The sequence below is a fragment of the Bemisia tabaci genome, chromosome 7 (genome assembly GCF_918797505.1).
Source record: "Bemisia tabaci chromosome 7, PGI_BMITA_v3".
NCBI classification, from domain to species: Eukaryota; Metazoa; Arthropoda; class Insecta; order Hemiptera; family Aleyrodidae; genus Bemisia; species Bemisia tabaci.
In genome coordinates, this window is record NC_092799.1 from 48,943,376 (window position 1) to 48,970,464 (window position 27,089).

Below are 27,089 nucleotides of genomic sequence, written 5' to 3' on the forward strand. Positions count from 1 at the left end.
TGCAGAGCGTAATTCTGGGGCAACGGCATGATAGCACTGAGGAAGAGAAGAGTCTGTTGAAAGGAAAGAGGCTACGCAGAGTTCCATGAAAAGATCTCTTATCATTACCATTACATCAATGTGTATTGAGTGGTATAGGAGATGATCGATGATATTTCACCGTTTACGATGACCTCATATCCCCCATGTCCCCATTATCCCCCTGTAGATCAGAATTATGTCCGTTACTTGATCGACAAGATTAGAGAGAGGTGAAAGACCTCCACCTTAGCCCACACCAAACTCTCAACCGAGATTTTCGGAAGTATAACAGCCGTGCGTCATCATGGCTATAAAAGAGGGCTCAAGCCTAAATCGGGGTCTTTACCTAACTTTCTGACCCGCGACTCTGGGCAACGCTCTTTCCGATAATTTTGCGTTTGTGAAGTTACCCTAACAATGTATAGTTAAGGAGCTCTCTTTATACTCTGTGTTTGTGAAGGTACGCTAGCAATTTATGGTGCATTTTAGGAACTCTCTTATTACTCACAAAGTTATCTTCAACATTCAGGATACAGCAGTGATTGATAATTGAAAACCATTGTGTCGACACCATCATTTTTCTCACATCCCTCCGACATATTTTTCGATTTTAAGATCTTCCGAAATTTTTTGGTTACTTCGTCCTAAACAATTCAGACTCACTTAAAAAAAATTGCTAATTGACATACACTTACCGAAACGCTAACAACAATTCAGGATCATTGACAGAACCTTGGAGGCGGCTAGCACTAAAGTGTACGGAAAGAGCAGCGATAAAAATGCGAAAAAAGTACATTTGTCGTCAAGGTGAAGAAGCATGTACTTGTGATGTATTCATAAGACGTAACGCAGGTTCATGTAACTTTATGATCCCATTACCATGAAACTCAGGAAAAAAGTCACCATTTGTCTTAATATAACAACTAAAAATAACAACAGGAGCTTAATATAAAGTCATTACGTATATTTTTTCCTGCTTATTTGCAAATGAATTTGTGCACGGTAGTTAATACTTTCACGATAATAATCACATAGTGATACTTCTGAGCAATATACTTATATTTACTTGTGCGTAATCGTGATAAGTTATAATTTATCAGAAGGGGATGGGATTAAATTAGTATGAACTTGTTCCGTGTATAAAGATATAAGTACACTATGGCAGCCCGAAAACATAGAATAAATACAGAGAAGAAAAGGCAGGGACGAGGGTGAAAAAACACACAATAATTATTAAAAATCACGGAACGTTTCGACCGGTCTCCCAGTCATTATCAACCGTTGAAAAAGAATTAGAAAATCTAAAAAAAAAGCTAAAAGTAATGTTACCGGTCCCTGGTCATGGCGACTAGAAGACCTAAAATGAAGACAATAAAAATTCATTATGAAAAGAAATTTAAGGCGAAGAAGGCTCATTTTTAAAGACTGTGTAAGCGAAGTCTTCGCTTAAGCGGTCTGACTAGATTCGTAAGCAAGATGATGTTTTTCTTGTTAATTTGGATGGAGGCCCGGACATTATCAGCGTAAAACGCAATGGAGAGGATTGCCGTGACGATTGGTTTCCTTTCAGCAAAGGAGGGGCCATTTACTTTAGGCATAATACATGATATGGATTTAATCACTGCAGTATCCTTCTCAGCAATTTTGACGAAGTGAGTATCAAAGTCCAGCCAGATTCCTGGGTATTTCAAGGCGTAACCGGTAGATCGGCAACTTCAACTTTAAAGTTTCTGCGCCCCCCCCCCCTTTTTTTTTGGACGAAACTACCATAGCCTAGGTTTTTGCTGGCTACATATAAGACAAGGTATACCTGGCTAAAATCATTTTCGAGTTCCTTTGTGATGCTGTTGGAATTTCTTGACACTTGGTGCCTATTTTTACCTTCGACTAGAAGGGCGAGATCGTTTGCAAGCTATTTTCTTAGAGACGATGGAGGTGGAATACTCTAGGATTTTGTCGTAGCAAATGTTCCACAGATGAGGTCCGATTACCGATCCTTGTGGGACACCGCTGTTTACTTTGAAAGTAAGGTCATAAATATGTACAAAACGATGTCTACCAGAGATTGCTATCGACAGTTTCCATGTAGGGGCGTTTTTAGGTTCCCCGAGGAATACGAGCACCGATGCGGATGAAATGATGAAACCAATGGAGCCGAGTGAAATGGTGGTCACCAATCGATTTTGAGAAAAGTACCCTACCGCGTTGAACCAAAAAATTATAGAAAAAAGATAATTCCTCCGTGCACCGACATCAAAGGCATTAAATAAAGGTATCACAGCTATTTTAAATACATATTTGAGGCCCCTATCCTGTGAGCTCCGAATGAACTGTTGCGCTATTTGATAAAGTTGCCACTAGTATACTAGAATTCTATAGGCAGGTTGAAATTAAAAAAAAGCGCTCCCTATCGGCTGCGCGCTGAAAAAGGAACGAATTACTTAAGGGGAGAAACAATATTGAGAATATGAAAAGTACGCTCTGCATAGATTATCAAGTGGATGCAATAAGCAAGAAAGGTGGAAAATCTGATAAATGCATTTAGGTTGAGACTCAAAGGGTTACAAAATTGGAGGGCTTGGATAGTAACACATCAATTCAGTAAATGAAACTCAAGACTTAAAGAGAGGGGCAAAGTGGTTGAAAAACTGGAGTGGGTGGCTCATCGAGGAACTTGAAAAAAATACATGGAATAAAAAAATATATACAATTGTGGCTACATGCAATACATACAGGTCTTCTAGCCGCCATGACCAGGGACAGGTAACATTGATTTCAGCTTTTGATTCTTTTGTTTCAACTCTTTCTTGGCGGTTAATAATGACCGGGAGACCGGTCGAAGCGTCCTGTGATTTGCAATAATTATCGTGTTTTTTTCAGCCTCGTCCTCGTCTTTTTACATTGGATTAAGATATTTAGTTGATAGTACGTGATGGAGGGTTTGTTGCATTGTTTCGATATGTTAAGATTCTAAAGGATCTTGGTTCTTATTAATGAAGACAACTTTAGAGTTTTACTATACGACTTATTTATGTGGATGATGACATCCACATAGGAAGATTTCTCAGAGAATACAAGTTACGAGTTCTAGAAGCAAGCACACGCAAAGCAAAAAGTTACAGGACTTTATCAAAGGACAATTAATCTTTATTACTTGATCGACAAGATGAGATGAACTGATTATTTAACACAAAAAGAGATTTTGCCATTTTAAAGGCTGGTAGGGTGCACTTAATTGTCAACACAAGTGACATGGTTCCTGTTTTTATCATTTCCAGATATGATATGCGTTATTCCAGAACTAAAAACAGTAACTTCCTTGCTAAAAAAGCTTCGGCCGATATATTGCGTAGATCACTGACCAATTTAGTGTATTCAATATTGCTCGACTAAAATCATGTAATAAATATGCAACAACAAGACAATGGTCGAGAACAGAACATGCGTTACTGGCGTTGATCAAATTGAAAGGGGAGTGGTCAGTTAGTTGAGCTTCATACTTATTCTGAACTGGTGTGGTAAACTAAATTGTTACAACTAAATTGTTAATGTGATTAATGCTGGGCGCCAGAGTATCGATGCAATTGCAATTATGGCTCCATTTTCGCTCGAGCGTTCACTAAGAGTGCCCTCTTTAACGGGCCATGCGACTTTTAACTAATGAAGTGGTGTAATATTCACGCATTTCACATGACTCAACATACGTAAAATCGTATCGGGGCTCGCAGTCCATCTCAACTCACTCACACATTTCTGCGATGAGGTCTTGTGTCACATTAGAGCATCCCGTCTATTTCCAGACTTTTTTCCTCTTCTTATTAACATCCAGGACGGTAGTCTCTTCTACCTTTACTTAAGGCGCAATTAAACGGCTGTTGCCTCTTGATACGCCTCGGTCCAGGTGCGTACTTAAAAACAAGATCAGATGCCTTCTTCTTTGGATGCCTACTTAGTCTTTCGGCATATCTGAACGTGAAGTTTTCTGTAGTTTCATCCACAGGAGGAACTCCCAGGAGATGACGGATTGTCTCATTGCGGACGTAGTCATCCCATTTCACTCCTAAGAGCCCCCTAAGGACAATATTTTCAATGGATTGTATACATTTCCTAACCGTTGGTTTGGCGCATCCCCTTATGGGGCATGCATAGGTCCGAATGGGTTTTAATATGATTTTGTATATTAGTAGCTTATTATAAATGGATAATCCACTTTAGATTTAAGTAGCCACCATAGACTTTTAAATTTGTTAGAAAATTTGTCTCTTTTGGGCTTAAATATGTGCCCTGTATGTCAGACGACGATCCAGGAGCACCTTCCAAGTAATTGGTGATTTTGGATTGGAAGATGATTATCCCGTCTAGCGTCACAGGTGTATCCTCCCTCCTGTATACGAGAACACAGTGTGTTGAGATTTTCCGCTGTTTAATTTAATTTTCCATCAACTACAATATTCAGATGCTTTGTCTAAGCTTATTTGCAGGTTGTTGTTTGCTTCGCGGGTGGTATAGCCGTTATTTCCGATGACGGTGTCATCGGCAAATCCCAGCTTTGCCGAATTAGTAAGTGTGTCCTTTACTGTGCCGGAGATATCACATATTTGATTGATATCGTACTTCTTGACCTTCATTTTCTTACAGTGGTTAAAAATTGTCGATTAATTTAGATACTTGGGTTCAGCATTCAAACGAAGGCACCTCATCAAGTCATTAAAGTAACGATGAGAGGACGCATGACTTGTGGTGTTACGATTTGTAAACTACAGAGGCAACGTAATATTGACGCAAGTGGCAGCATCCGTAAAATCGCGTTTCAAGTCATGAGCCATTTTAACTTTTTCACTTATCTCCGCAGAGAGGTTTTGATCGTCACACAAGAGTATCCTTTCTATTTCTACACCAGACTAAAAAGTTGAAGTGTCCATTACTATGCTAGGAGTGATAGATAGCATATTTGCTGACTTAAGTTTCCTTACAGCAAATGAAAATTATCAGTTGAATAATGATTTTGTCATGGGTAAACCTGCACCAGTCATTGTAAAAGTTGATGCTCCCATATTCTTCTTATGATGAGTTCCCTTAACTAATCATAACGTCTTTCAGTAGCGCCATAAAGAAAGTTAGGAATCTGGATGTATTTCCTTTAATTTTGTTCATTGTAACCTTCTTGTACAAGAAACAAATAAATTAATTGTAAATTATAAATAAAGAATTTACAGAGAAACAACTGCATGTTTCCTTAGTTGCTTCATAGTTAAGTTAAAATTTGGAACTTAACAGACAAATAAGAATGGAGTGAATTGCAAAAGAGGATTAGATGTGATAAGAAAGTTATGAATTTGAATCTAGATGAGTAAAGTTGGCGTCACGTTGTTGTATCACGGCATGATTTATAGCAACATGGGTTTAGCATGTAAATAAAGGGGCATTTCATAAATTCACTAAAGCATGCTTGAAAGGAGGATGAGGATCTTTAAGATTCATTCCGTGAACGCAGAGCTAATTCATAAGCCTTCTCCGACAGAAAAAAGTAGGAGAGGATAACAGCAACCACGTACGGCGTTAATTGAAAAGAATTGTAGGAGGAACTATGATTTGTAGAGGGGAAAAAAATGGAGTGATAAAATTATAAATGAGTTCAGTTTAAGAAAAAATAAAAATCATTGAACTTTAACAGTCGATCATTTCTTAAAATGAAACAATTCACAAAACACTCAAAAAAAGACGCAATATTAAGACCCTCGTGGACGAAAAAGGCAAAATTGGGGAGAGGCACACACAATTTGAAGACCTTCCGCCCCTTTGGAAACAACCTCAACTTTCGTCTGCTATCAATTGGACGTCGTTCAGGAGAGAGGATCCGTCCAAAAAACGAGGGATGAAAAACCGCGCAACAACTGGAGTATTGCGATTGGAGATACGTTATTTTTATTCTCTACAAGAGGAAGTCCGTTTCAATTTTTGAGTGCGGCCACCGACGCCTCAACTTTTCGGGACCCCTCGGCGAGAGACCGTAGATTCGGTTTATGACAGGGAGGGATTGTCCGATGCGACGAGCGAGGCTCCTCGATGACCGCCCGCCAACGCACCCTTCCCTTTGGAAAAACAAAAAAACAAAGCGGCCAAGTAACGTGGTAGGTCGACAGAATTCCCCGGCGGGAAATAAAAAACGATCGCCCGACATCCCTCAGTCGGAGAACGGCCATAAACGTCATATTCACCTTCATTCCGAATTCAATTGGTCAGCTCGGTTTCGGGAGCCGCTGCCAAATCGACACCAAATGGATCAGTGAGTTCGAAAATACACCAACTCGGGTTTCTTTCGATTTTCAATTTTTTACGGTTTAGTAACACATATGGATAGAAGCATCTGCACGCAAAAGGAAATTTCGAAATTGCAATCGGGAGTGCTCGAAGCAGCGACGGGAAAAGGGAAGAATCGAAGTATTTCGTTGGAAATACCGATTTATGGCCATTTCAAGGGAAACGGGTAACCATCCGATTTGCGGTTTTCTTTTTTCGGTTCAGTATACCGTGTACCAACAGGTTCTACAAATATTCAAGCGTTATTCAGGTCGAAAACAATAATTTTTTCTGGGCAGACTATGAAAAATCAGTATCTGAAAGTCGGTGAGAACGAAAACACACCAACTCGGAAATTTTTAAATGCTTAATTCTCTGTCATCAAACATGGTGTATCGATTTCAACTTGGTGCTTACCAAGTCTCTAAGTACTCGTCCATTGGCACCAAAAAGGTTTTTCTTAAACTGACTTCTTCGCCCGCTGCGCAGTTTTTGATGTTTCTTGAAACATTTTTTTCTTCCCGAGTTGGTGTGTTTTCGAACTCACTGATTCGAATATAATAGTCTCGATTAACCGCAGTACACTGCAAATCGCGGTAAATCCAAACTCAGATATCTACCCAAGAAATGATAAAAAAGACCGTGATTAAAAAGACTCTGATGGGAAACTTGTCAAATATTGGACAGAAATGTAACGATAAGTGAAAAATGAATGAACTTTACGTTCAGAAGGTAATTCTGGCGAATATCTACCATATGGCGAATGGGTAGAGGAAATGTTTTACGGAAGTTCGATACGTACAAGTGTGTTTCAAGTGCTCTATGGTTACAAGATGTTGAAAATCAGGAAAGGTAAAAAAACGTTATGATAGAAGTAGGGACGGAAAAGAATGAGAGTTCAGAGCTCACCTCGTTTTAAGACATTAATCGAAGAAAAGAAGAAATAAAAAATAATTATGATGAAAATGAATAAAAAATGAAACTTACTATCGGGGGAAAAAGCGATTGAGCACAGGGGAGAATTTCATGAGCCGCCGCCCGCGGCGCACTATGGTCCAAGACTCAAGAATATAGGAAGAAATAAGTTGGGCAATGACTGAAAGATCGCGAAAGATTCGTCACTGTTGTTCTTTGAGTCGCTAATTTCGAATTTGATGTCAAACTGCCAAGATTTTAACACCCGGGCCATTTAATTGTGGGCAAGTTAATGGCACGCTGCGGCGCGGCGTGCTACCAGCTCAAAACGCACCTTAGCGCCTACAAACCTACAGGGAAACTTCAAGCATTGCGCAATGCGTGAAGTAGCCTCATAGGCGTCAGTACGCGCATCGCGCTAGCAGCATGCCGGCGGCGCGGCGTGCTGCCAGCGCGATACGCGCATTGGCGCCTACAAACCTAACAAGATACTTAACGCATTGCGCAATGCGTGAAGTATCCCTGTCAGGTTTGTAGGCGCCAATGCGCGTATCGTGCTACGCCGCGGCGATCCGGGCCCGACGGGCGGGTGGTGGACGATTTCCAGTGGGAAGAGCTCCCTGGCGGAGAAACTCGTGAATCGTTTACATTTATTTTAAAACTTTTGACTGTTAAAATTACACACTGGTCGTCTGGGGTAATAAGTGAACTCTCAACGCTGGATGAAAAGTAATAACGGAAGGCGGGTCGTGCACCATGCGCGCTGCGGATGGCTCATGAAGTTCTCCCCTGTGCTCTATCGAGGAAAAAGCACCACAATCCCAACTTTACTCCTGGCTGATTTTGGCGCCAGATAAAAGGGTTGATGCACCCGTCAGAGGTGCGGTTAAGTATGCAAGTGTCGTTGGATATTGGAGCGAACATAGTTGGGATAACCACTTCAGTGATAGGGACTGGTAAAGCTAAGAACAAAAGCTGAGCAAGGAAACTGAGTGAAGGGAGTGCAGATAAGAAACCTGGAAAAAAAGAGAAATGATACGTTCGGGACGATGCTGATCAAAATTTTATTTGGGGCTGAAAATTCAAAGTACGAAGTGATCACACCAATGAGAACTAAGAGGGAGTCATTGGACTGGCTGGATCACCATGCTGACCGATTGAAGGACGGTGACGGAAACACGATGGAGTGAATTTTTTGTCGTTGTGCGAAGTCGTGGTGGTACACGCTCACGGGTGCCGGAAAACAGGCCTCAAATGCTCTAAATGTGCATCGTATGTAAATGCAACACACGTGAAAAATTCAAAATCCCAGATTTAGATGATGAGGACAAAAATGTCGATGATGATCTCCTTAAAGTAGAAGAGCTGTCAGGGGCTAATGAAGGAATTTGCGTATGAGAAAAAAATTCGTCGCAAATTAGTTTTTGAAAACCTTTTATACTCGCGAAAACTTGTGGGGTATAATTAGCTCCCTCAATTTAAATTTTACCAATGAAGGAAGTCAACTTGATGCACGAAAGAAGTCAACTGGATGCACGAAGGAAGTCAACTAGATGCACGAAGAAATTCAACTAAAAGCACGAAGTATGAGTCAGGTATCGCAGTTGACACGGCCATCAACGTCCGACAGCTGGCCGAAATCACCAGTCGTAGGGGGTCCATCGTCTGACCAATCGACTCCCGAGAAAGTGACGAACATCGTCCTAACATACGTAAAAATTTTGCATAATTTTAGGTCCTCAGGTCCAAGTCAAAATACTCATTATCAACAGTGGCGTGGCGTGCTTTGCGATATATCGATTTTTATGCCATTTAAACCTATGGAAAATGATCGATGAACAGGGTGTTCGCTGCGAACACCTTATTAATCGATTCTTTACCATAGGTTTACATGACAGAACAATCGATACATCGCAATTCACGCCACGCCACTGGTTATCAAGATTATACGCAGTTACGTCTTTCATTCATAATCTGCGCTCAATACTTCCCTCGTCCTACTTCATTGTTTCACTTTTCAGATGCTTACCCCCTCCCCCCTCCAATGATTTATTTGTTTACACTATCATTTTAATGGTTCTTCAAGTCTGCATGATCAGTTTTGAGAAACAAGGTTGAACACCTCTTTTCAGAAGTACTTTTTCTACCGATCCCCCCCCCCCCCACCTTTGAACTTAGCTCGAGAACGGTTGTCGAAGGAGCTGTAAGGAATCGGACCAACAGATAGGAAAGACATGGAGCAGCATTTGTCGTTGAACTCACGACTCACTACGCCAAAAATCAACGCGTTATCAATGTTTCCCTTTATCTGGCCTTTGACATATAATTCCTCGGGATAAAATAGGAGGCTCAAGATTTGACTGATCCTCAGAGCTAATTAGAACCCATTATCGCAACAAATGGTGCGCTTGATTGAGGCTTTTCCGAATGAAAATTTCGCTTACCATTAGCTTGAATGCAGCTGCTCGTTGAAAATGCTCGGATATTAACGCGAATTTTATTAGCGCTGAAAAAAAAAAACACAATGGATGTAGAGTCCAGACTCTTAAAAACATCGACGAGAAAAAATACTCTAGATTCAATCCGATTTAAGCTGAAATCAAAGAACCCAGCCTCTTAATTTGAGCGAATTTCCTTTTGATTTAAGCTTAAATGTGATTGAATCAAGAGTATTTTTTCTTGTCAATGTTTTCAAGAGTCTGGACTCTAGATCCAATGTGTTTTTTCTTCCAGTGAAGTATGGCAACTGTGTATTGGATGGCGCGGGTACATCATCCCTGCGTTCCCTTCGACCCAGTCATAACCGCGTAATGGTTTTCCGCGCGCTCGTCCCAGGATCGGCAAGTGCTTTGCAACAGAGGTAGCTTACTGCCCGAACCATAAACGTACTTCCCGCGCTATCCCGGCGGCTTTCAAGATTAGCTACTTAGGAGCCCACGCCACAATACAGCCCCAAAAACGTTCGAAAGACCATCATATCGTCACCTCTCGGTGAAAGTAACACAAGCGCCATGCGACGTTTAAGAACTTACATCGTTATATTTTTTTACAGACATTGTCGGTTAAATTTGCTTGAGAATTTCACTTAATTTAATTAGTAGCACAAAGAAAATTCAGTGACATTTTCTGACGGCTTCGGTGAACAATTCTTATGTAAAAAAAATTAAAATGGCGGCGGAAATTTTTAAATGTAATCTGCCTCTTCCGTGATAAGCGTCGTATACCGCGGAGACCTGAGAAGTGTTGTCTCCGTTCCGTCACCACGACGAACCGACCGCCGTCCGCCGATAGCTCCACGTGCGTGCAACTATTGCGCGCTCGAGCACGTATCGATGATTTGGCCCGAATTAATGCAACTACCATCACGAGCCAGGCTCGACAAGATCCGCCGCAGCGGCAGATGCACGAACTGCCTAGGAAATCACCCGTTGGGAAGGTGCAATTCCCAAAAAGGGTGCCGAGATTGCGGTGGGAGGCACCAAACAATCCTCCATCGCATCCTGGGGCAATCATCCGCCTCCTCCTCGTCTCGCCTGCACCCCCAGAGAGACGTAAACCGCAGGAACCCGCCAAAAACTACCCGCGGAGCCTCGCCACCACGATCGGCAGTAAAAGCTCGCAGCAGGACCGCTCTGATACTACGGATGCAGCAACGGGCACCCGGCTTCGCTTGCCGAGCGCAGTCCAGTGCCGCCGCTCAGAAATCACCAGGAGCAGAGCGTAGTGCCGATCCAGCCCAATTTGAGGACGCGGAACAACCAAGATTACTGCCCTCCCAGCTGTACAGGCAGCCATCGCCCCAGCCTCTGGTCCGGCCAGAGGAAATGCCCCGCCGTGAAGTCCTAGAAGACTTCAGAGTTGTACATGTTACCCGCCGCCCAATAGTAGCATTAGAGGCACCCTTCTTACGTTACCAATAATTAAGATCCAAATATTTATCACAAATATCTATACTTTATTTAGCATGTATACATATGTATATATTTTGCACCAATTATCTCAATCGTAATGTACAGCACCTGTACATTCTGTAATCTAGATAGGGCGGTGTCGTACCAGCCTACCCATTATTGTAAAAGTAGTTCTTAGTTCCTAGTTATAAGAAACAGAGTTAATACCATGTAGTCCTCTATTCTTTCAATAAAGAAAAAAAAAAAAAAAAAAAAAAAAACGTTACCAAAACTTACCAGTAGGGGTCGCCCAAAACTGCTTCTGTGCGGAGTGCCGAAATTAGGCACTCCAGTCCGCCGTACCGCCACCGCCGCTTTACCCTGCTTTTTTTTGGACCCTTACAGGCTCCAAGGCTGGGGGTATGTTGGGTACTGCGTACCCTTGACTGAACAGAGATGTCGAATCTCCCGCCGCGCCATCTGTCCTAATGCCACCTCGTGCCGACAGATGGTAGCACGCTCCAGCCCGGACCCGAACTGGTCCGCTTCCGAATTCCCCCGCCGTACCGCCGCCCGAGCTAGGTAGCTGACCTCTCTAGCTTTTGACTTCTTCTGTGCTAGTACGAAGAGGTTATCATTATCTTTCTGCTACCGCTACCGCAACTCGTGGTTTTTGCTCTTACGCATCTTTATTTTCAAGTTTTCTTTTCTTTTGGTTTGCTTCCGCAATTTTGGTGAGTGGCATCAGCCGTCCGCCGTAAAGCCGCTTTGCTTTGGTGAGATCTTTTATTTGTCATTTTTCATTTAGTTGCCAGTGCCATGATAGTTTGCTTGGTGTTATCATCCTTATCAAGTTGGCCATCTCTGGATTACTTTCCTATTTTTATTTTCGCTCTCTTATTTCACGCCGATGAGTAGTTACTCCACCGACCGCCGGAGCTTTTAGCCATGGAGTAAGTTTTAGTATTTGAGCCGGGAGTGAGGTTCTTTCCCAGCATGTGATCTGCGGTCTTCCCGTGCGTCAAAGGTAGGCCAGCTTATCCGCTCTCTCTCTTTTCCCTTATCATACTGGTGACGGGCGGCTGGGAGGAAAATCTACAGTCCTTGGAGTATTTTCAATTTGTTTGTGAAAATAGAGGGCCCGCAGCAGTTGCCCAGCCAGGAGCAGTTGCCCAGCCAGGACCAGTTGCCCAACCAGGACCAGTTGCCCAACCAGGAGCAGTTGCCCAGCCAGTAGAAGTTGCCCAGCCAGTAGCAGTTGCCCAGCCAGTAGCAGTTGCCCAACCACGAGCAGTTGCCCAACCACGAGCAGTTGCCCAACCAGGACCAGTTCAACCAGTTGCGAGAAAATCATACTTCGAACTTCATTGCATCCGATGCACTAACCACATTATTGATGATGAAAGTTATTTCAGTGATTGTGTAATTTTAAAAACCCCAATAAATGTCAAAGTAGGAGATGGTAGAATTTTAATGATGATTTTATTATATTGACTACACAAGGTTTCATTTAATTACCAAAACTTTAATATTCAACGTACACGAACACGAGACTTAGTTACATACATCGGACGTCATACTTGAGTGTGAGAAGCTAGTTTCCTTTTCTCCCAGAAGGTTATAGAGGGGAAGGCGTGCATCAGTCAGTGCTGCACTCTATTGGTAGATAAATTTACTATTCAACACAGACACTTGTTTTCTGTGTCCCCTTGCGAGGGCGAGTTTTTTTCACGGTCGAATGCTTCAACGATTTGCGGCTTGAAACTTTCGAAAACTACGTCGGTTATCGTTCAGCATCGAATTCCGCGTGGTCCGACAAGGCAAACTGCATTCTCCTTCATGCCGCAATGTTTTCAAGTGAGTTCTGCATAAGTCCAGAACTTAATTTCTTCCCGAAGTGCAAGTATTATGCAACCAAGGTGCTTCGCAAGGAGCGAAAATACCACCGTCGGGATATTCATAAGCCCCACTTGCGTTGTATTCAAATCCAGTCTTAAAATGATAAATGCAGTCCGGGGCTACATCGACCGGCGTTGCCATTTTCCGAAATTAACTCCGAATTTCCCTCGAGAAGCTGTTCAGAGATGCAACACATCACAGCGAGCTGCAACGTCCGTTTTGTCGACAATAAGTCTTTGACAATTAGTCGAGTGTGGGTGTTGAAAGTGCGGGCATTAACAGCGCGTCGGAAAACTTGCACCGACGAACGCTTAAAGCTCCTAAAGCTCCCCGAACTTAGAGAGAGATCGCACGTCGTTGTCGCGTTTTCGCCCCCACCCCCTAAATTCTGTACAAAACTGACTACTCTCTTTCTCCCCTGCATGTGTGTTCCACTCTCTGATTGGTCGGCTATCACGGAGCCCCAAATTTGGACCAATGTAAAAAAACGCAAGATGGCAAAAAAGTTCTTCAAAGTTCTAGACGTGACTTTTGGGTGTGATAGAATTTTTTTACATCCAACTCCGGAATTGAGTTCGGATCGAAATTAGATGAATATTTCTGCCGAAAATTAAGCTTTGAATGTGATTATCATTCATTTCTCAGCCGATAAAACGAGTTTCTTTGGGTCGGGTTTGTTAACATTGCTCCAATTTTAGAGCTCCATGATAGCCTGGAACTGATGAACCAATCAGTGAGTGGCACAGATATGGCAGTACTCTCTCGTTAACAGGAACTCTAGTCCCTTTAAAATCCTTTTCCTTCACTACTATATGACCTACATTTAAACCTGAAATTAAAGCAAGTAATGGAATTATGTTACGATGCGGACCCTTTAACACACGTCTTTTGGGCGTGTCCTTTAATGTTAAAGATATTACTTGCTAAGTTTCTTATGTGAGAGCCATGTCTGTTCTCAGAATCCACCAACTGTAGCATCCTTATTCGTTCTGTTAAGTAATTTTTTCATCTGCTTCGCGTTCATTAACATGACCTACATTCAAACATGAAATCATAGAAGGTAATGAAATAATCTTACGGTGAAGAACATTTAAAGCACGTCTTTCAGGTATTTCATTTCATTTGAAGACTTTATTCACTTTCGTTCGTGAAAAGAAAGCCAGTTCGAAACTGACGAATTTTACTTCCTTGTTCGTTTTGTTCAGTAGTTTTTTCATCCAGTTTCTTTATTGTTGTGACCTACATTTTGAAATTATCGCAATATTTTATTGTGAAGGACGTTTAAGGCAGGTCATTTTAGTTGTTTCATTTACTTTTCTGTCGTGAGAATCGAGTATGTTCTCGGAAGGTAACAATGCTAATACATCGGGACAAGTGCAGAAGTTAATTTTTTATGCAGATTTAAAGACCTGAAGAACGAACAAGCGCATTGAGCTAAAAATGATTCACTGGAAAAAAAACAAATAAAAAAAAAAAACACATTGGATCTTGAGTCCCGACTCTTAAAAACATCGACAAGAAAAAGTTCTCTTGATTCAATCAGAATCTAGCTTAAATCAAGAACCAAGCCCTGTAATCCAAGCGGATTTCCTTTGGATTTAAGCAAAAATCCGATTGAATCGAGAGTATTTTTTCTTGTCAATGTTTTCAAGAGTCTGAACACTAGATTCAATGTGTTTTTTTTCCAGTGATATTGACGCATCGTGTCCCTTTCATACTTCGAAGAGCATTTCAATAATGCTAGTACAGAGTGAGGAAATAATTGATATTATTAGCAATATGAAAGAGCCGCCACTCTCATTGACGTTATGAATATTGCCTTTACTCAGTTTTCAAATTCTAATGCTCCTAATTAATTATAACGTGCATATAATTATCAATCGTATACGTATTAATGCGCTGAAAAATACCACAAGAAAGGACAGGAATTCTAATTCGAAATTATGATCTTGTGAATTCGAATTTTCGTGAATCCAATTATTTACAGCCTGAAAAGTCTCTTCGATCACATGTGGTGCGCGATCCGAGAAAAGAGCGCTGATATTAAAATATTGCTTGTAGAATGAAAAGCTTGCGTGAAACTTGTCAACTTGAAGACAGAAAAAAATACTTGATGGATTAGATATACCCGTGTTGACAGGGAAACAGAAATTTTAAAAAAAAAGTTGGCAATTTTCGAGAGTTACCCGGTGCAACTTGAATGGCTCTATCAAATAACCGCACATCAAGTATACTCACTTACATTATAAGTCCCACACCTGGGAATGATTAACTTCGATGCAAAATAGCGGTCTCGCTGGCACGAGCTTAATATTTCAAGGTCCCGCTCATTCAAAAGTCAATGTATGTAAAAAACGGACTCGTGTGACGATCACCGCCGCACGGTGGGGCGAATTGGCGAGAAATGTCAGCCATGATGTGGAAACTATAAAAGCGTCCATCTTCGTCAATTCAAAACGTAAGAAATTTAAAAATGGTTTATTGGTTTCCACGTAAAACTTCCTTCGAAGACATCCATGAAAATATATAGTATATGATAACGAAAGAAACTAAAACGTTTCCAGTTTTCGTTGCAAATTTCTTGTCCGACCTCTCCCGAAGGCTTGTTCCTCAGTGCGCCGCAGCTCTCGATTTCCTACTCTGCTGCGTTAAGAAAAAACGCCGTATGATCCATCATACGCTGCCGGATTCCCTTCGACAAATCACAAACTTAAAGGAAAGTTTGCAAATATTTCTCTTCCTATTTTTCAGAGGATTTTGTTCGTGACGGGCCAGTTGCGCTAGTCACAAAAGTATGTTTTGATGCTTAATGCTGGTAGATTAGCTAAAAATACATAAAGATCTGTCGAAACAGAGACTTTCTATACGTTCAATACTGACAGAGATATCCCGATTTGAGAGGTCGGGGTTTTCACGTTATCCACCGCGGTAGTGACACCTTTGGTTTCTTCCAACTTGCAATCATCAGAGTTTCACGTTGAGTAAATAATGTGCAAACATGTTTTCCTGACTGATGAAAGCAAGGTGTAAGAAACCAGGTATTTCAAAGCGCGATATCTCGGTTAACATTCAACTTAGAAAATCTCTGTTGGGCGAATCCTCATAGTTTTAGCTGACCTACAAGAATCAAGCATGAAAACACGAATATGTGACTAGCACAACTGGCCCATCTGATCTAAAAAGTCTGAAAATTCTCAGGAAAATACTAACTAATAACTTTCCTCAATATTTAACGTTTTATCGAAGGAAATTTGGCACGTATCGAATGTTCACACGGCGTTTTTACTTAGCACGGCAGTGCTCATGTTGGGTCGTTCTGAATCAACCGAAAACGCCCATGAGACCGGTCATCGATGATCGCAGATCATTGATCCTCGTGCGTATCACTGATCTGTTGACGTGATTTCGAGAGTGTTTAAAATCATACTGCTCCTGGTCACCTTGCCCTTCCTCTCGCCGATTTGAAACAGTTTTAAAAAAATGAATTCCTTCTTGATTTTTTCAATTGTTACGCTCTTTTGGAGTTTATGTTATGTTCAACCGGAGACCGTGCAGCATACCAAGTGTCCTACTGATACCAGTGAGTACGATCGATTATTTTCATTAATTTGGCCGATGGTTGTAATCGCAGCCATACAGTTATTTCCCCCCTACATACACTACTAGAAAAATTCTAACTGCGTTTTGGAACTGTGTCAAATATTTTCCGAGCCTTGGAGTTCGTGTGAGAAAGAGTCATATTAGTTCAGGGAGTAAATCCGTGAAAAATAAAGAAAACCCACGCGGATTTGATAAAAAACCATAAAGATATTTTCCCCCTATATACATAGTAAAAAAACAACTGGGTGGAATATTTCCTGAATCTTGGAGTTCGTGTGAGAGAAAGTCAGATAGTTCAGGGAGTAAATTTGCGAAAACTAAAGAAAACTCGCGCGGATTTGATGAAAAGCCATTAAGTTATTTCCCCCTATATACGTTATATGTACAGGGTGATCCAAAAGTCCCTTCCACCCCCTCTAACTTTTTACCTAATTGAGATAAAGATTTGAAACTTGGGGGATATTCCTAGGTCAAAGGGAGCTACTTTTTGGCCCCCCTAAAATTTTCAGGGGGGCCCCCTTGGGGGGGCAACGGCCCCCAACTTTTAATTTTCAAATGGGAAGACCCCCTTTGTGATAGCTCGTTCGAAAGAGCATAAAAAAAGAAAACTTTTCGCGCAAACTCGAAGTCAATATCTCAAACCGTTTCAAAATGGCGGCCGGTTAAAGTTCAAAATGGCCGAAAATTCACACCGGTTATTTGTCGATGGATTTGCGCGAAAATCGGTATGGAGGGGTATTTTGACACGATAAAAACGAATTTGACGTTAGATTTTCAAAAAAAACCGAAATTTCCAAAATGGCCGCCGGTGAAAGTTTAAAATGGCCGAAAATTGTCACCTTGGTTTTTTGCTGATGGATTTGCCTAAAACTTGGAATTTGAGAGTATTTTGGCATAAGATAAACAAATTTGAACTTAGATTTCTAAAAAAATCAATTTTTGGTCATTTTGAACTTTAACCGGCGGCCATTTTGGAAATTTTGGTTTTTTTGAAAATCTAACGTCAAATTCGTTTTTCTCGTGTCAAAATACCCCTACATACCGATTTTCGCGCAAATCCATCGACAAATAACCGGTGTGAATTTTCGGCCATTTTGAACTTTAACGGCCGCCATTTTGAAACGGTTTGAGATTTTGACTTCGGGTTTGCGCGAAAAGTTTTCTTTTTTTATGCTCTTTCGAACGAGCTATCACAAAGGGGGTCTTCCCATTTGAAAATTAAAAGTTGGGGGCCGTTGCCCCCCCAAGGGGGGCCCCCCTGAAATTTTAGGGGGGCCAAAAAGTAGCTCCCTTTGACCTAGGAATATCCCCCAAGTTTCAAATCTTTACCTCAATTAGGTAAAAAGTTAGAGGGGGTGGAAGGGACTTTTGGATCACCCTGTATATGTAAAAAAATAATAAAAAAAACCTACGTGATTTCGGGAACTGGGTCAAATATTTTCTGAGCCTTTAAGTTCGTGTGAGAGTCAGATAGTTCACAGAGTAACTTTGCGGGACAAAAAGTAAACACACTCGGATATGATAAGACGAAACATAGAATACTGTTATGGATCACCGATCTGTGCATTGGTTCATCAGGTTCGAGTGACTGAACATGGGAAAACTTACGGTACCATCTGACTGCGATTTTAAACGATCCCCGAGGTTTGGAGCATGTTTGACCCAGTCTCCATATTCACTTTGTTAGCGTCGGTAGTATGGAATGTAATATCTTTTTCAATAGCTAAGGGGCTCATCACCCTTCTTCTTGGGTGGCTGCCTCCTTCCTGCAAAAATGATCGGCATCACATTCCGAAATTTTAGATACCTACTGAGCACCTTGAATGTCCAATCTTAGAAGAAAAAAAAATTCCGCGATTCTCAAGTCTGGGCGTCCAATGGGCGCCGAAACTCAGACTGTTTTACGTGCGTAATTAATTTGAAGCTTCTGCGGTCACACCAAACGCGAAATTCCTTTGATCCTCGCTTCAAATTACGATGTTTGCAGATGGATCGTACCTGTATCCTCCAAGGCAAAATGTTCAATGCAAGAGAGGTGAAAACTATGGACTGCGTTTTGCAATTTGGAACTATAAAGTCTGGCCCGGTTTAAAAACAACGTATGTGCCATTGGTTTCCCTATGCACATGAGTGTTCTTTCAGATGAGCCAGAATCTATAGTTCCAAATTGCAAAATGCAGTCCGAATAAACATGGGAAGAGCGCGCTCGGGAACTATCCGCAAAAATTTAGACGCATCCTCTAATTCAAACACACATAAAACAAAAGATAGATTCTTTCCGGAAAAGACCAATTTCATTGAGAAAATTTCAAGTGAATTAAAAATTACGTTTCGGGGATATATACATTTCATATTCAATTCCAAGCTGGTGATTATTTCAGGCTTAAAATGTGCGATGGGGAAAATATTTGGTCAAAATGCATTCATGATTTGAGAATTACTTTTATTCGTATAATTCTCAAAAAGCAATGTTCATTGCTTCTCAGTTAATAGAGCAAAGCAATTTATACGTATTTCTTAAAGAGAGAGCAGACTTTCGGCCTTTACCCAAGGGGAACTAAAAACAATAGAAAAATTGAGGCAAGAAAAATTCGTTGAAAGGTTCCAGGCCAGCAGGAATTACCACCCCATCACCTAGAATTATTGGTTAATAAGCCCACAAAAAATAAATGTTTATGACAACGTTTTCTAGATAGCTGATGACTTTCCCGCCAAACAGTGTAATGGCCCCAAACTGAAAGATGAAATTTCAAAAATCAACTAAAAAAAAAAACAGAAAAATTGAGGCAGGAAAAAATCGATGAAAGGTTCCAGACCTGCAGGAATTACCACCCCATCACCTGGAATTATTGGTATTTAAGCCCACTTAAAATAAATGTTTATGACAACGTTTTCTAGATAGCTGATGACTTTCCCGCCAAACAGTGTAATGGCCCCAAACTGCAAGATGAAATTTCAAAACTCAATTAAAAACAATAGAAAAACAAGCAGGAAGCTCCAACGCATTCGCGTCGGAAAGCGGCTCTGGCGACGGTAGGTAGTTCTTACGCGTTTACGGTTTCCTTGGTAACCTTTGTTTGCTATCAGCTGATGTCGAGTAGTATGACTAGGAAGCTCTAACCACGGCATTCTTCGAAAAAAGCGCGAAAACTTATAGATTTGAATTTTCAAATTTTAAACGTAAAGTACATTTTTTCCAGTGCGAGATTAAAACACAGACCCGTTTTGAATTATTGACAGTATCACCATGATTCCAAAAATACACTACACAACATAGCATTCGCTCACAGGAAAAAGATATCAATTAAAATAAAATCAGTCCCCCCTAAACAGCAGAAAATGGCGCCGATTCCCATCAACCAACACGCGGTCTCTCCAATGTAACATGGTCCGTTGATACTCCCCAGCTGGGACCGTCCGGAATAGCAGCTCTAGTGCAAGCACCAGAGCCGCTAATAGAGGCAGGAAAAAATCGTTGAAAGGTACCTACAAACAGAGATGGCATGCAAAGTAAGCCAGCAGACAAGGTCGGTAATCCCCCTTCAACTGCATGAATCATCAAACAGAATATTCAGGTCGCTAACCAACTCAGAGGAGATTTAACATACGACAGAAACTATTTTCCGTATTCTTTTTGTCTGGAAATTCTATCTGATCGCAAGAGCCTCGTATGATAGAGGTGCAGGATTCCATGTTGCATTTGAAGAACCTTACAGGCTAGATCAAATGAAAAGGTCATTGGGTACTTTTCTTCCAGAGATAAGAGATTGGAGACCGAAAAATTGTATTTTAAGGTACATTGAAATTTTCACAGCAAAAATCAATGACAATTACAAATCGCCATTTGACACCGGAAGTAAACGATCATATCCGGTGCTGTTCTGGACGATTCTAATTCCACTGTATAGTCAGAAGAGTGGACCCTTTGAAATCAAAGGACGTTACAACGGCTGAAGATTTGGACGAAATTATTGTTAGTTGGACGAATTCATGTTAAAAGGAACTATGTGAATTTGCGTGCAAGATTCCTGCTTGTTGTTAATTGCTTTTCGGAGTGACTTTTCAATTCTGATGGCAGCGGCTCTTCACCGTGGTCCCCGAAATTACTTTCATCGATTCTGAAGTATCTTAACATAAGCTTCAAGTGACAAAATTCACGCAGGAGGATTCCGTTCGGGGCACGTTCCGTTCCGGTTCTGCTTCGCGCGCCGTCGGGGAAGGTACCTACACGCGTATCTCGTGGATCTCGTGATTACGTGATTCGGCTTTGCGGTCTTTTTTTTTCGCGTGATTCGTTTTTGCCTTGCGATTTTTGTTAGTTGATTCTTGTTTTTTGTTTCGGTTTTTTGTGATGGTTGTCTAGTGATCTTGTAGGGGAAGTGATCTTAGAGTGTAACTAGTAAGTGTTGTGTGTGTGAAGCGTGTGGCTGGACAAACGAACGATAGTGTGGTAGAGGTTAGAGTGAATCAATTTAGTATGGCGAGTGCTATTAGGAAAAAGATAGGGGATCTAGGGAAAAGTAAGGTGGATAGCCCAGCGGGGGATGGGGGAAAGAAAAAAATGGGGGATAGTCCGGCGATTGTAAGTGAGGGAAAAAAACTGAGGTCTGGTAGTGTGAGAAGCGAGGTGGGAGTAGGCTCGGGGACACCTAAGGTAAGGTTGCCACCAAGGAGTAGAAGTGAGGAGAGGTTGATTGGGGATAAAAGAAAGGGAGTGACAAAAGTAAAAAAGTTGAAGCTAAAAATGGGTGAGGAAATCATCAATGTGGATAAGATGGTTTTCTATAAAGGGGTAAGGGAATATAATAAATTTAAATGTTATAAGTTGGAAGAATTGGGACTGAAGGCATTTAAAACGAACTTGTTGTTTAAAATGAGGATATATCAAAACGATAACTGGGGTGATGGGAGATTGTTGAGGGAAGTTGACAGAGTGTGTTTATGAATTGGTGAATGAACGGTGTGTGAAGTCGGAACGGGATTAGCCTTCCAGGCTATTTGAAAAAAAAAAAAAGAAAAAAAAACGTATATCCTTTATCTCATTCAATCAAGATCAAAGCCACTTTTTTCATTCTATTCCGTAGTTCCCGAGGACAAATTGCAGGTCAAAATATATTACTTAACCATTTGGCCTTTACAAGAAAACGTTCATTAGAGAAATAAATCGTTTCTCTCAAGAAATAAAAGTGCAAGAAGAGGTGGATTCAACAAGGAACGACACTTCTTCCGATTCTAATATCCCTGACATGGATCAAAAAATCCTCAATGCAGTTGAGGAAGTTTGCAATGTATCATTTCTGCGGCGCCCCTCCTGGCTTTTTATGCTAGAATTGCTAGAAGTTCATTACCTGAATGAGGTGCATTCTAAAAGAGAGCTAAGCATATATACGTCTGGCTATAAATAACCGAAAATATTGCGCGAAGATTAAGCTCATTCTACTTTTTATGTTTTCACGCAGATTAAGATGCTTGATTCTGTAGTTTTTCTACTCTAATAGCCAAGACAAAGACTCTTGGGACAGGTTCTCATTATCTAACTTTCGATAGATAAGTTGTAGAGACTCGAAAGGAAAAAATTTTCTCGTGAAGTTTATAAGTTATCTCTGCTTATTGACACCCAATGAAACAATTACTACATACTGGAAAGTATGGTCGAAAAGTCATGTCGAACATCCCTACTAATAGAAACTTAATCTTCCAGAGAGAGAGAGAGAGAAATATGCGTCAGTATATGAGTAATTCAGATTAGAGTCCGAGATTAGAATGAAACTTATTTTCAGCTGTAACGGACACAGTTTAAACCCCAGGAGCCGATGCCGTTGAATGTTAATGTTAACTTTACACGGAGACTTAAACGCAGGAAAAATGAACTTGAGTACCGATTGGCTTCTCTGTTAAAAGATAAAATGTGATTAGAAAGTTAGAAATGATCAGGCCTACTAAAAGAAACCAAGTTGCATGAAAAGCCTATGCACATAGTTCCTTTTGGCATAAATAAGTCCTATTCAATTAATAGCAAACCAATTACCTATTTGTTTCAGAAAAATGTGACATTCATCAAGTGCGGATAAATCCATGTCCAGATGCTAGGGAAGGAAAACCTTGTAGGATGTTCCGTGGCACAAATGGTAGCATAGAATTTGACTTCACTCCCAGTAAGTACTGTATACAGTAAATTAAATTATTATCTATATTTTTATTAACCGTCTATTCCTTTTGAAAAAGGCTTTAGCTACGACAAAAAATACTTCGGAAGAAACCAAAAAGCACAATCACACCCGCACAAGACGATGAGGAGAAAAAATGCTAGTGCATAAGGAAAAATACTCATTGAAAAGTCTTAGAATTTTGCAAAAGGGTTTAGTACACAAATCGTGTTACTATATGTACAAATAATATGCAGAAACTGCGGATCCATCGAAAGAAATAATAAACAGCATAATTTACCTACAACTTCATTTACCACTGTTTACGTACTGAAAACGTTGAGAAAATTAGTAAAAACAACACTTTCACTAATTTTCTAACGTATTTGGTACGCAGTTGGGTGCAAAATCCTAACTCGCGGTGAATTTTTTTTTTTCATGCCATGATGATCACGCCATTCGTCGTGGTAGTAAAACACTTATAATACACGATCAAACCGTGCTATCAATATATCTAGGTCAAGTGCTGTGATTGGCCCAAGTCATCGAAAAAGGCAATCACAACACCTTACTTTGATATTTTGATAGCTGGGTTTGATCGTGTAAACAAGCACGGTAAGTATGCATGAGCAAGTAACTCTGAGCAGGTGTCATACGGGCGTGCGATGTCTGTTCCAGAATTTTCCGGTAGTCAAATCGGTGCTCGAGTCTACTGGGCCTCGTGGTTCGACGTGCCTTTTCTCGATATGAACTCTGACGGATGCTTGTATACGACCTGCCCGATGGAGGCAGGCAAAAATTACACCCTCAAGTACGGAATCCTGATAAAAACCTGGTATCCGACGGTAAGTTCTGGTATATTTTCATGCTAGTTGTTGGATTGAAAGTATGAAAAAAACTACGGAGACTCGCATATTCTACATTTATATCTTCTTTGAGACACGTTGCCACCTTTCGGCCGAAGTAACACAAGCGCCATGCGACGTTACGAAATATCCGCCCACCATTATATTTTAGTACAGAGAATTTTTTGGTTGATCTGTTTGAAAGTACCAGTGAATGGAGATGTTGTATATGTGAGGAATTTGCGATTTGACTACTGATTCGTTTGTAAAAGTTCGCGAGAAACACGATGGTGCCACTGGTTTTCTCTGAAATTAACTCCCAAGCTCGAAGAGAGCTCTCAAGTTGAGGCCAAAATGGAGGGGATATCCCATCCCACGCTATCCTCAAAGTCCACCTCTACATCAAGAAAAACTCTCCGTGCAAGGATAGGGAGCAAATACATTAGCAGGGTTGCCGTGATATCAGTTTTCGAGTCCCCAAATGAGGTAGCAGCCCTGTCAGTGTATTTGCTCTCCATCTCTGCATGGAGAGTTTGTCTTGATGTAGAGGTGGACTCTCAGGATGGCGTAGGATATCCCCTCCATTTTGGCCTCAACTTGAGAGTTTTTTTTGAGCTTGGGAGATAATTTCAGAGAAAATCAGTGGCACTATCGTGTGTCTCGCGAACTTTTGCTTAAGAACCATTGATCAAATCGCAAATTCCTCACGCATGCAACATCTCCATTATCGTCAGCACAAAGAAAATTCAGTGAAATTTCCGAACAGCTTCGTTGAACAATTTCTCCATATACAAATAAAATGGCGGCGGAAAAGTTAGACGTCACATGTGGCGCTTGTGATACTTTGGCCAGAAGGTGAGGACGTACCGTGTACGGTAGACTGTGATTCGTCGGAACAAGGAGTCTTGAGCCCAAGGAATTTTTGACTTCTCGCGTTCCCCGATACTTCCTGGATGTTTTACAGAAATTTCCCAGAAAAATTGGGAATTTCTTCCCATATCGACCACAATGAGTTTGTGTCACTCATTCTTACAGCGTACACTGCTAAATGAGGTTTTTTCTGGGGGGGGGGGGGGGGGGCATAGGGCTGTGGCCGTTGACGAACGAAGATCGATAAGAATAAATTAAAAATGAAAAGAAAGATGAACAAAACATTTACACCGGCACCACTTGGCAGATTTATAGGTTTTTTCGTTTCTAAGGATATTCTACGGCACAACTCATTAATTTAGCAGTTTATGTTGAACGAGAAATTAGCCGGGTTCAACGTTGCTACATTCAAAGACGATCGCAAAGAATACTTTCTTATTCCTTCGAAATAAATGTTTCAACCTGTCGCTGGGTGCCACGAATTATTGGACCACATTTTGCAATGTGGGACTACTATTTCTAGTTTACTTTAGAAACAGGGTAAGTGCCATTAGATCCCTCGAGCAGGAGGGTGCTTCCATGAATGACCCACAAATAGCAGTTCCTTAACGCAAAACGTAATCTAATAGTCGTTCATACTCCGCGACCTCAATATTGAGAAAATCTCGCACACACTCCATAGAATAAAAGCGTGCTGTCTCCACGCGTCGGAAGTAAAAAGAGGATGGATATACTGATGGACAATGTATTTCTGTTTCAGGGCAATTACCCGATCAAATGGAAAGTCTGGAATGAGCAAAATGAAGAATGTTGTTTTATGTACTTCATGAAACTTAGGTAGAAATGAATTCTGAACCCAAAGAAAGAAAACGCATTGTTTGTAGGTCTCTTACGATAGAGATCGTTCCTATGTCAGTTGTCCCATGGATGGAGTACATTTTAGTGCCTTGTAGGATGGACAAAGGGAAAACTCGATACGCGTGTCACAAGTGAGAAATCTCCATTTCAAAATTATATTTAGGGAGGGTACCGTCACCCCTCTCCTCTCTGGCTTTTCCTGACGGTGCCTTTCCATAAGTCTTCCCCCTCGATGATTGGAACAAAAATCCAAACCGAAACATGACCATAAATTGAAAAAGGTACTTCCGTATTGAGCACTCCTTTTGCCCATCCCTATCTTCATACAGCACAGCAGTCGGCCTGAAAAGCAGAAAGACATGCCGCATGAACGCGCTTTTTTTACAGGCATAATTTTGAATAATTCACTTTGAACGTTTGGATCAGTTAGCAGATTTTGCTTGTCAAAAAGAAGCTGCCTTTGCATGTTTAATATCTCTTCATATTCAATTGTGACTGTTCCTTGCAGTTATTTCAAATACAAAATAAACAAGGAATATGTGAAATCTGGTGTTCTTTTCTCTGGGCAGGTCACCCGTCTGTTTCTCTTGTACATATACAATACTTCAGACACTTAACTATTGGAATTTGGAGTGTAGCCGAGTGCTAAAAATAATGTAAAATTTCTTTAAAAAACTTACATTTTATTAACAAACTTAGACCGAAGCTTTTTGAAGCAAACGCTTCATCTTCAGGGTCACAAAATCGATTGTTATCAATTATTACCATCAATGACATCTGTTACCTTGTTTGAAATTTAAATTATGGCCTTTGTGATATCGATTTGTGACCCTGATAAAGCGTTTGCTTCGAGAAGCTTCGGTCTAAGTTTGTTAATAAAATGTAAGTTTTTTAAAGAAATTTTACATTGTTTCTAGCACTCGGCTACACTCCAAATTCCAATATATTCAGTGATACTGCCTTCAGACATTGCATTACAATGTTCGCTGATTTTGACTTAACTATAAGTTGTATCGATTTGATTATACGAACACTAAAAGAACACTGAAAGTGTGGCCCGAACTGTAAGTAACAAGATGATGTATTACACACTTAACATATGTATGTATGCTCGATTTAATTATACGAACACAAGAAGAACACCAAAAGTGTGGCCTGAACTATATGCACTATACCACAAGGTGGTAAAATTAGAGCTCATTAGAGCGCACATTTTTAGACTCTGATGGAAATTTTAAGCCTTGATCTCCCTGCCAAACAATGTGGCCGCTGCACTATTTTACCATATTCTTAATTACGACACTTGAACGTTTAATAAAAATAAAAAAGTTGTAGAATGTGAAGGAAACTGATCACCTTCGAAAAAAGCAACTATCATCTGAATGTGATGCCAAAAACTCAGGATAATATAATAGAATCTGTCAGTCCGTAATTAGTTGTTGCACTAGTCACAGAATCGTGTTTTGATGCTAGATTTAATTGGTGATTAGTTTGAAATAACAAGACGTGTCCAAAAAGCTATTTTCTACGCTCCATGTTGACAGACGTACCGCGCTTTGAAAAACTCTGTTTATAACGTCATCCACCACAGTTGTACATCGATGAATCGGTCGGCTAACATGCGTAACACTTTGATGAAACCAGGGTGGAAAAAACCATGGTACACAACGACCGCGGTGGATGACGTCATAAACCAAAATTTCAATGCGCGATATCTTGATAAGATCTCGATACACGATCAAATT

General features: G+C 40.8%; 1 protein-coding gene and 1 long non-coding RNA gene across 2 annotated transcripts; both read left to right on the plus strand.

Moving 5' to 3' along the window:
• The first annotated feature begins 11,412 nt into the window (after nt 1–11,412).
• Nucleotides 11,413–12,600, plus strand: LOC140225013 (uncharacterized). The gene is made up of 2 exons (XR_011900214.1): nt 11,413–11,860; nt 12,263–12,600. It is a non-coding gene; the product is annotated as an uncharacterized lncRNA (long non-coding RNA).
• A 1,985-nt stretch (nt 12,601–14,585) lies between these two features.
• Nucleotides 14,586–26,781, plus strand: LOC109030005 (MD-2-related lipid-recognition protein). The gene is made up of 4 exons (XM_019040747.2): nt 14,586–16,605; nt 22,667–22,780; nt 23,450–23,616; nt 25,247–26,781. The coding sequence occupies exons 1-4, from the start codon at nt 16,506–16,508 to the stop codon at nt 25,325–25,327; spliced, it is 462 nt and encodes a 153-aa protein (XP_018896292.2). The 5' UTR covers nt 14,586–16,505; the 3' UTR covers nt 25,328–26,781.
• The last annotated feature ends 308 nt before the right edge of the window (nt 26,782–27,089 follow it).

Excerpts from the sequence above, each read along its gene's own strand:
- LOC109030005 (XM_019040747.2), top strand. The coding sequence starts at position 16,506 with ATGAATTCCTTCTTGATTTTTTCAATTGTTACGCTCTTTTGGAGTTTA. Across the intron at positions 16,606-22,666 it reads CAAGTGTCCTACTGATACCA|AAAAATGTGACATTCATCAA; the intron begins GTGAGTACGATC and ends TATTTGTTTCAG. Across the intron at positions 23,617-25,246 it reads TAAAAACCTGGTATCCGACG|GGCAATTACCCGATCAAATG; the intron begins GTAAGTTCTGGT and ends TTTCTGTTTCAG.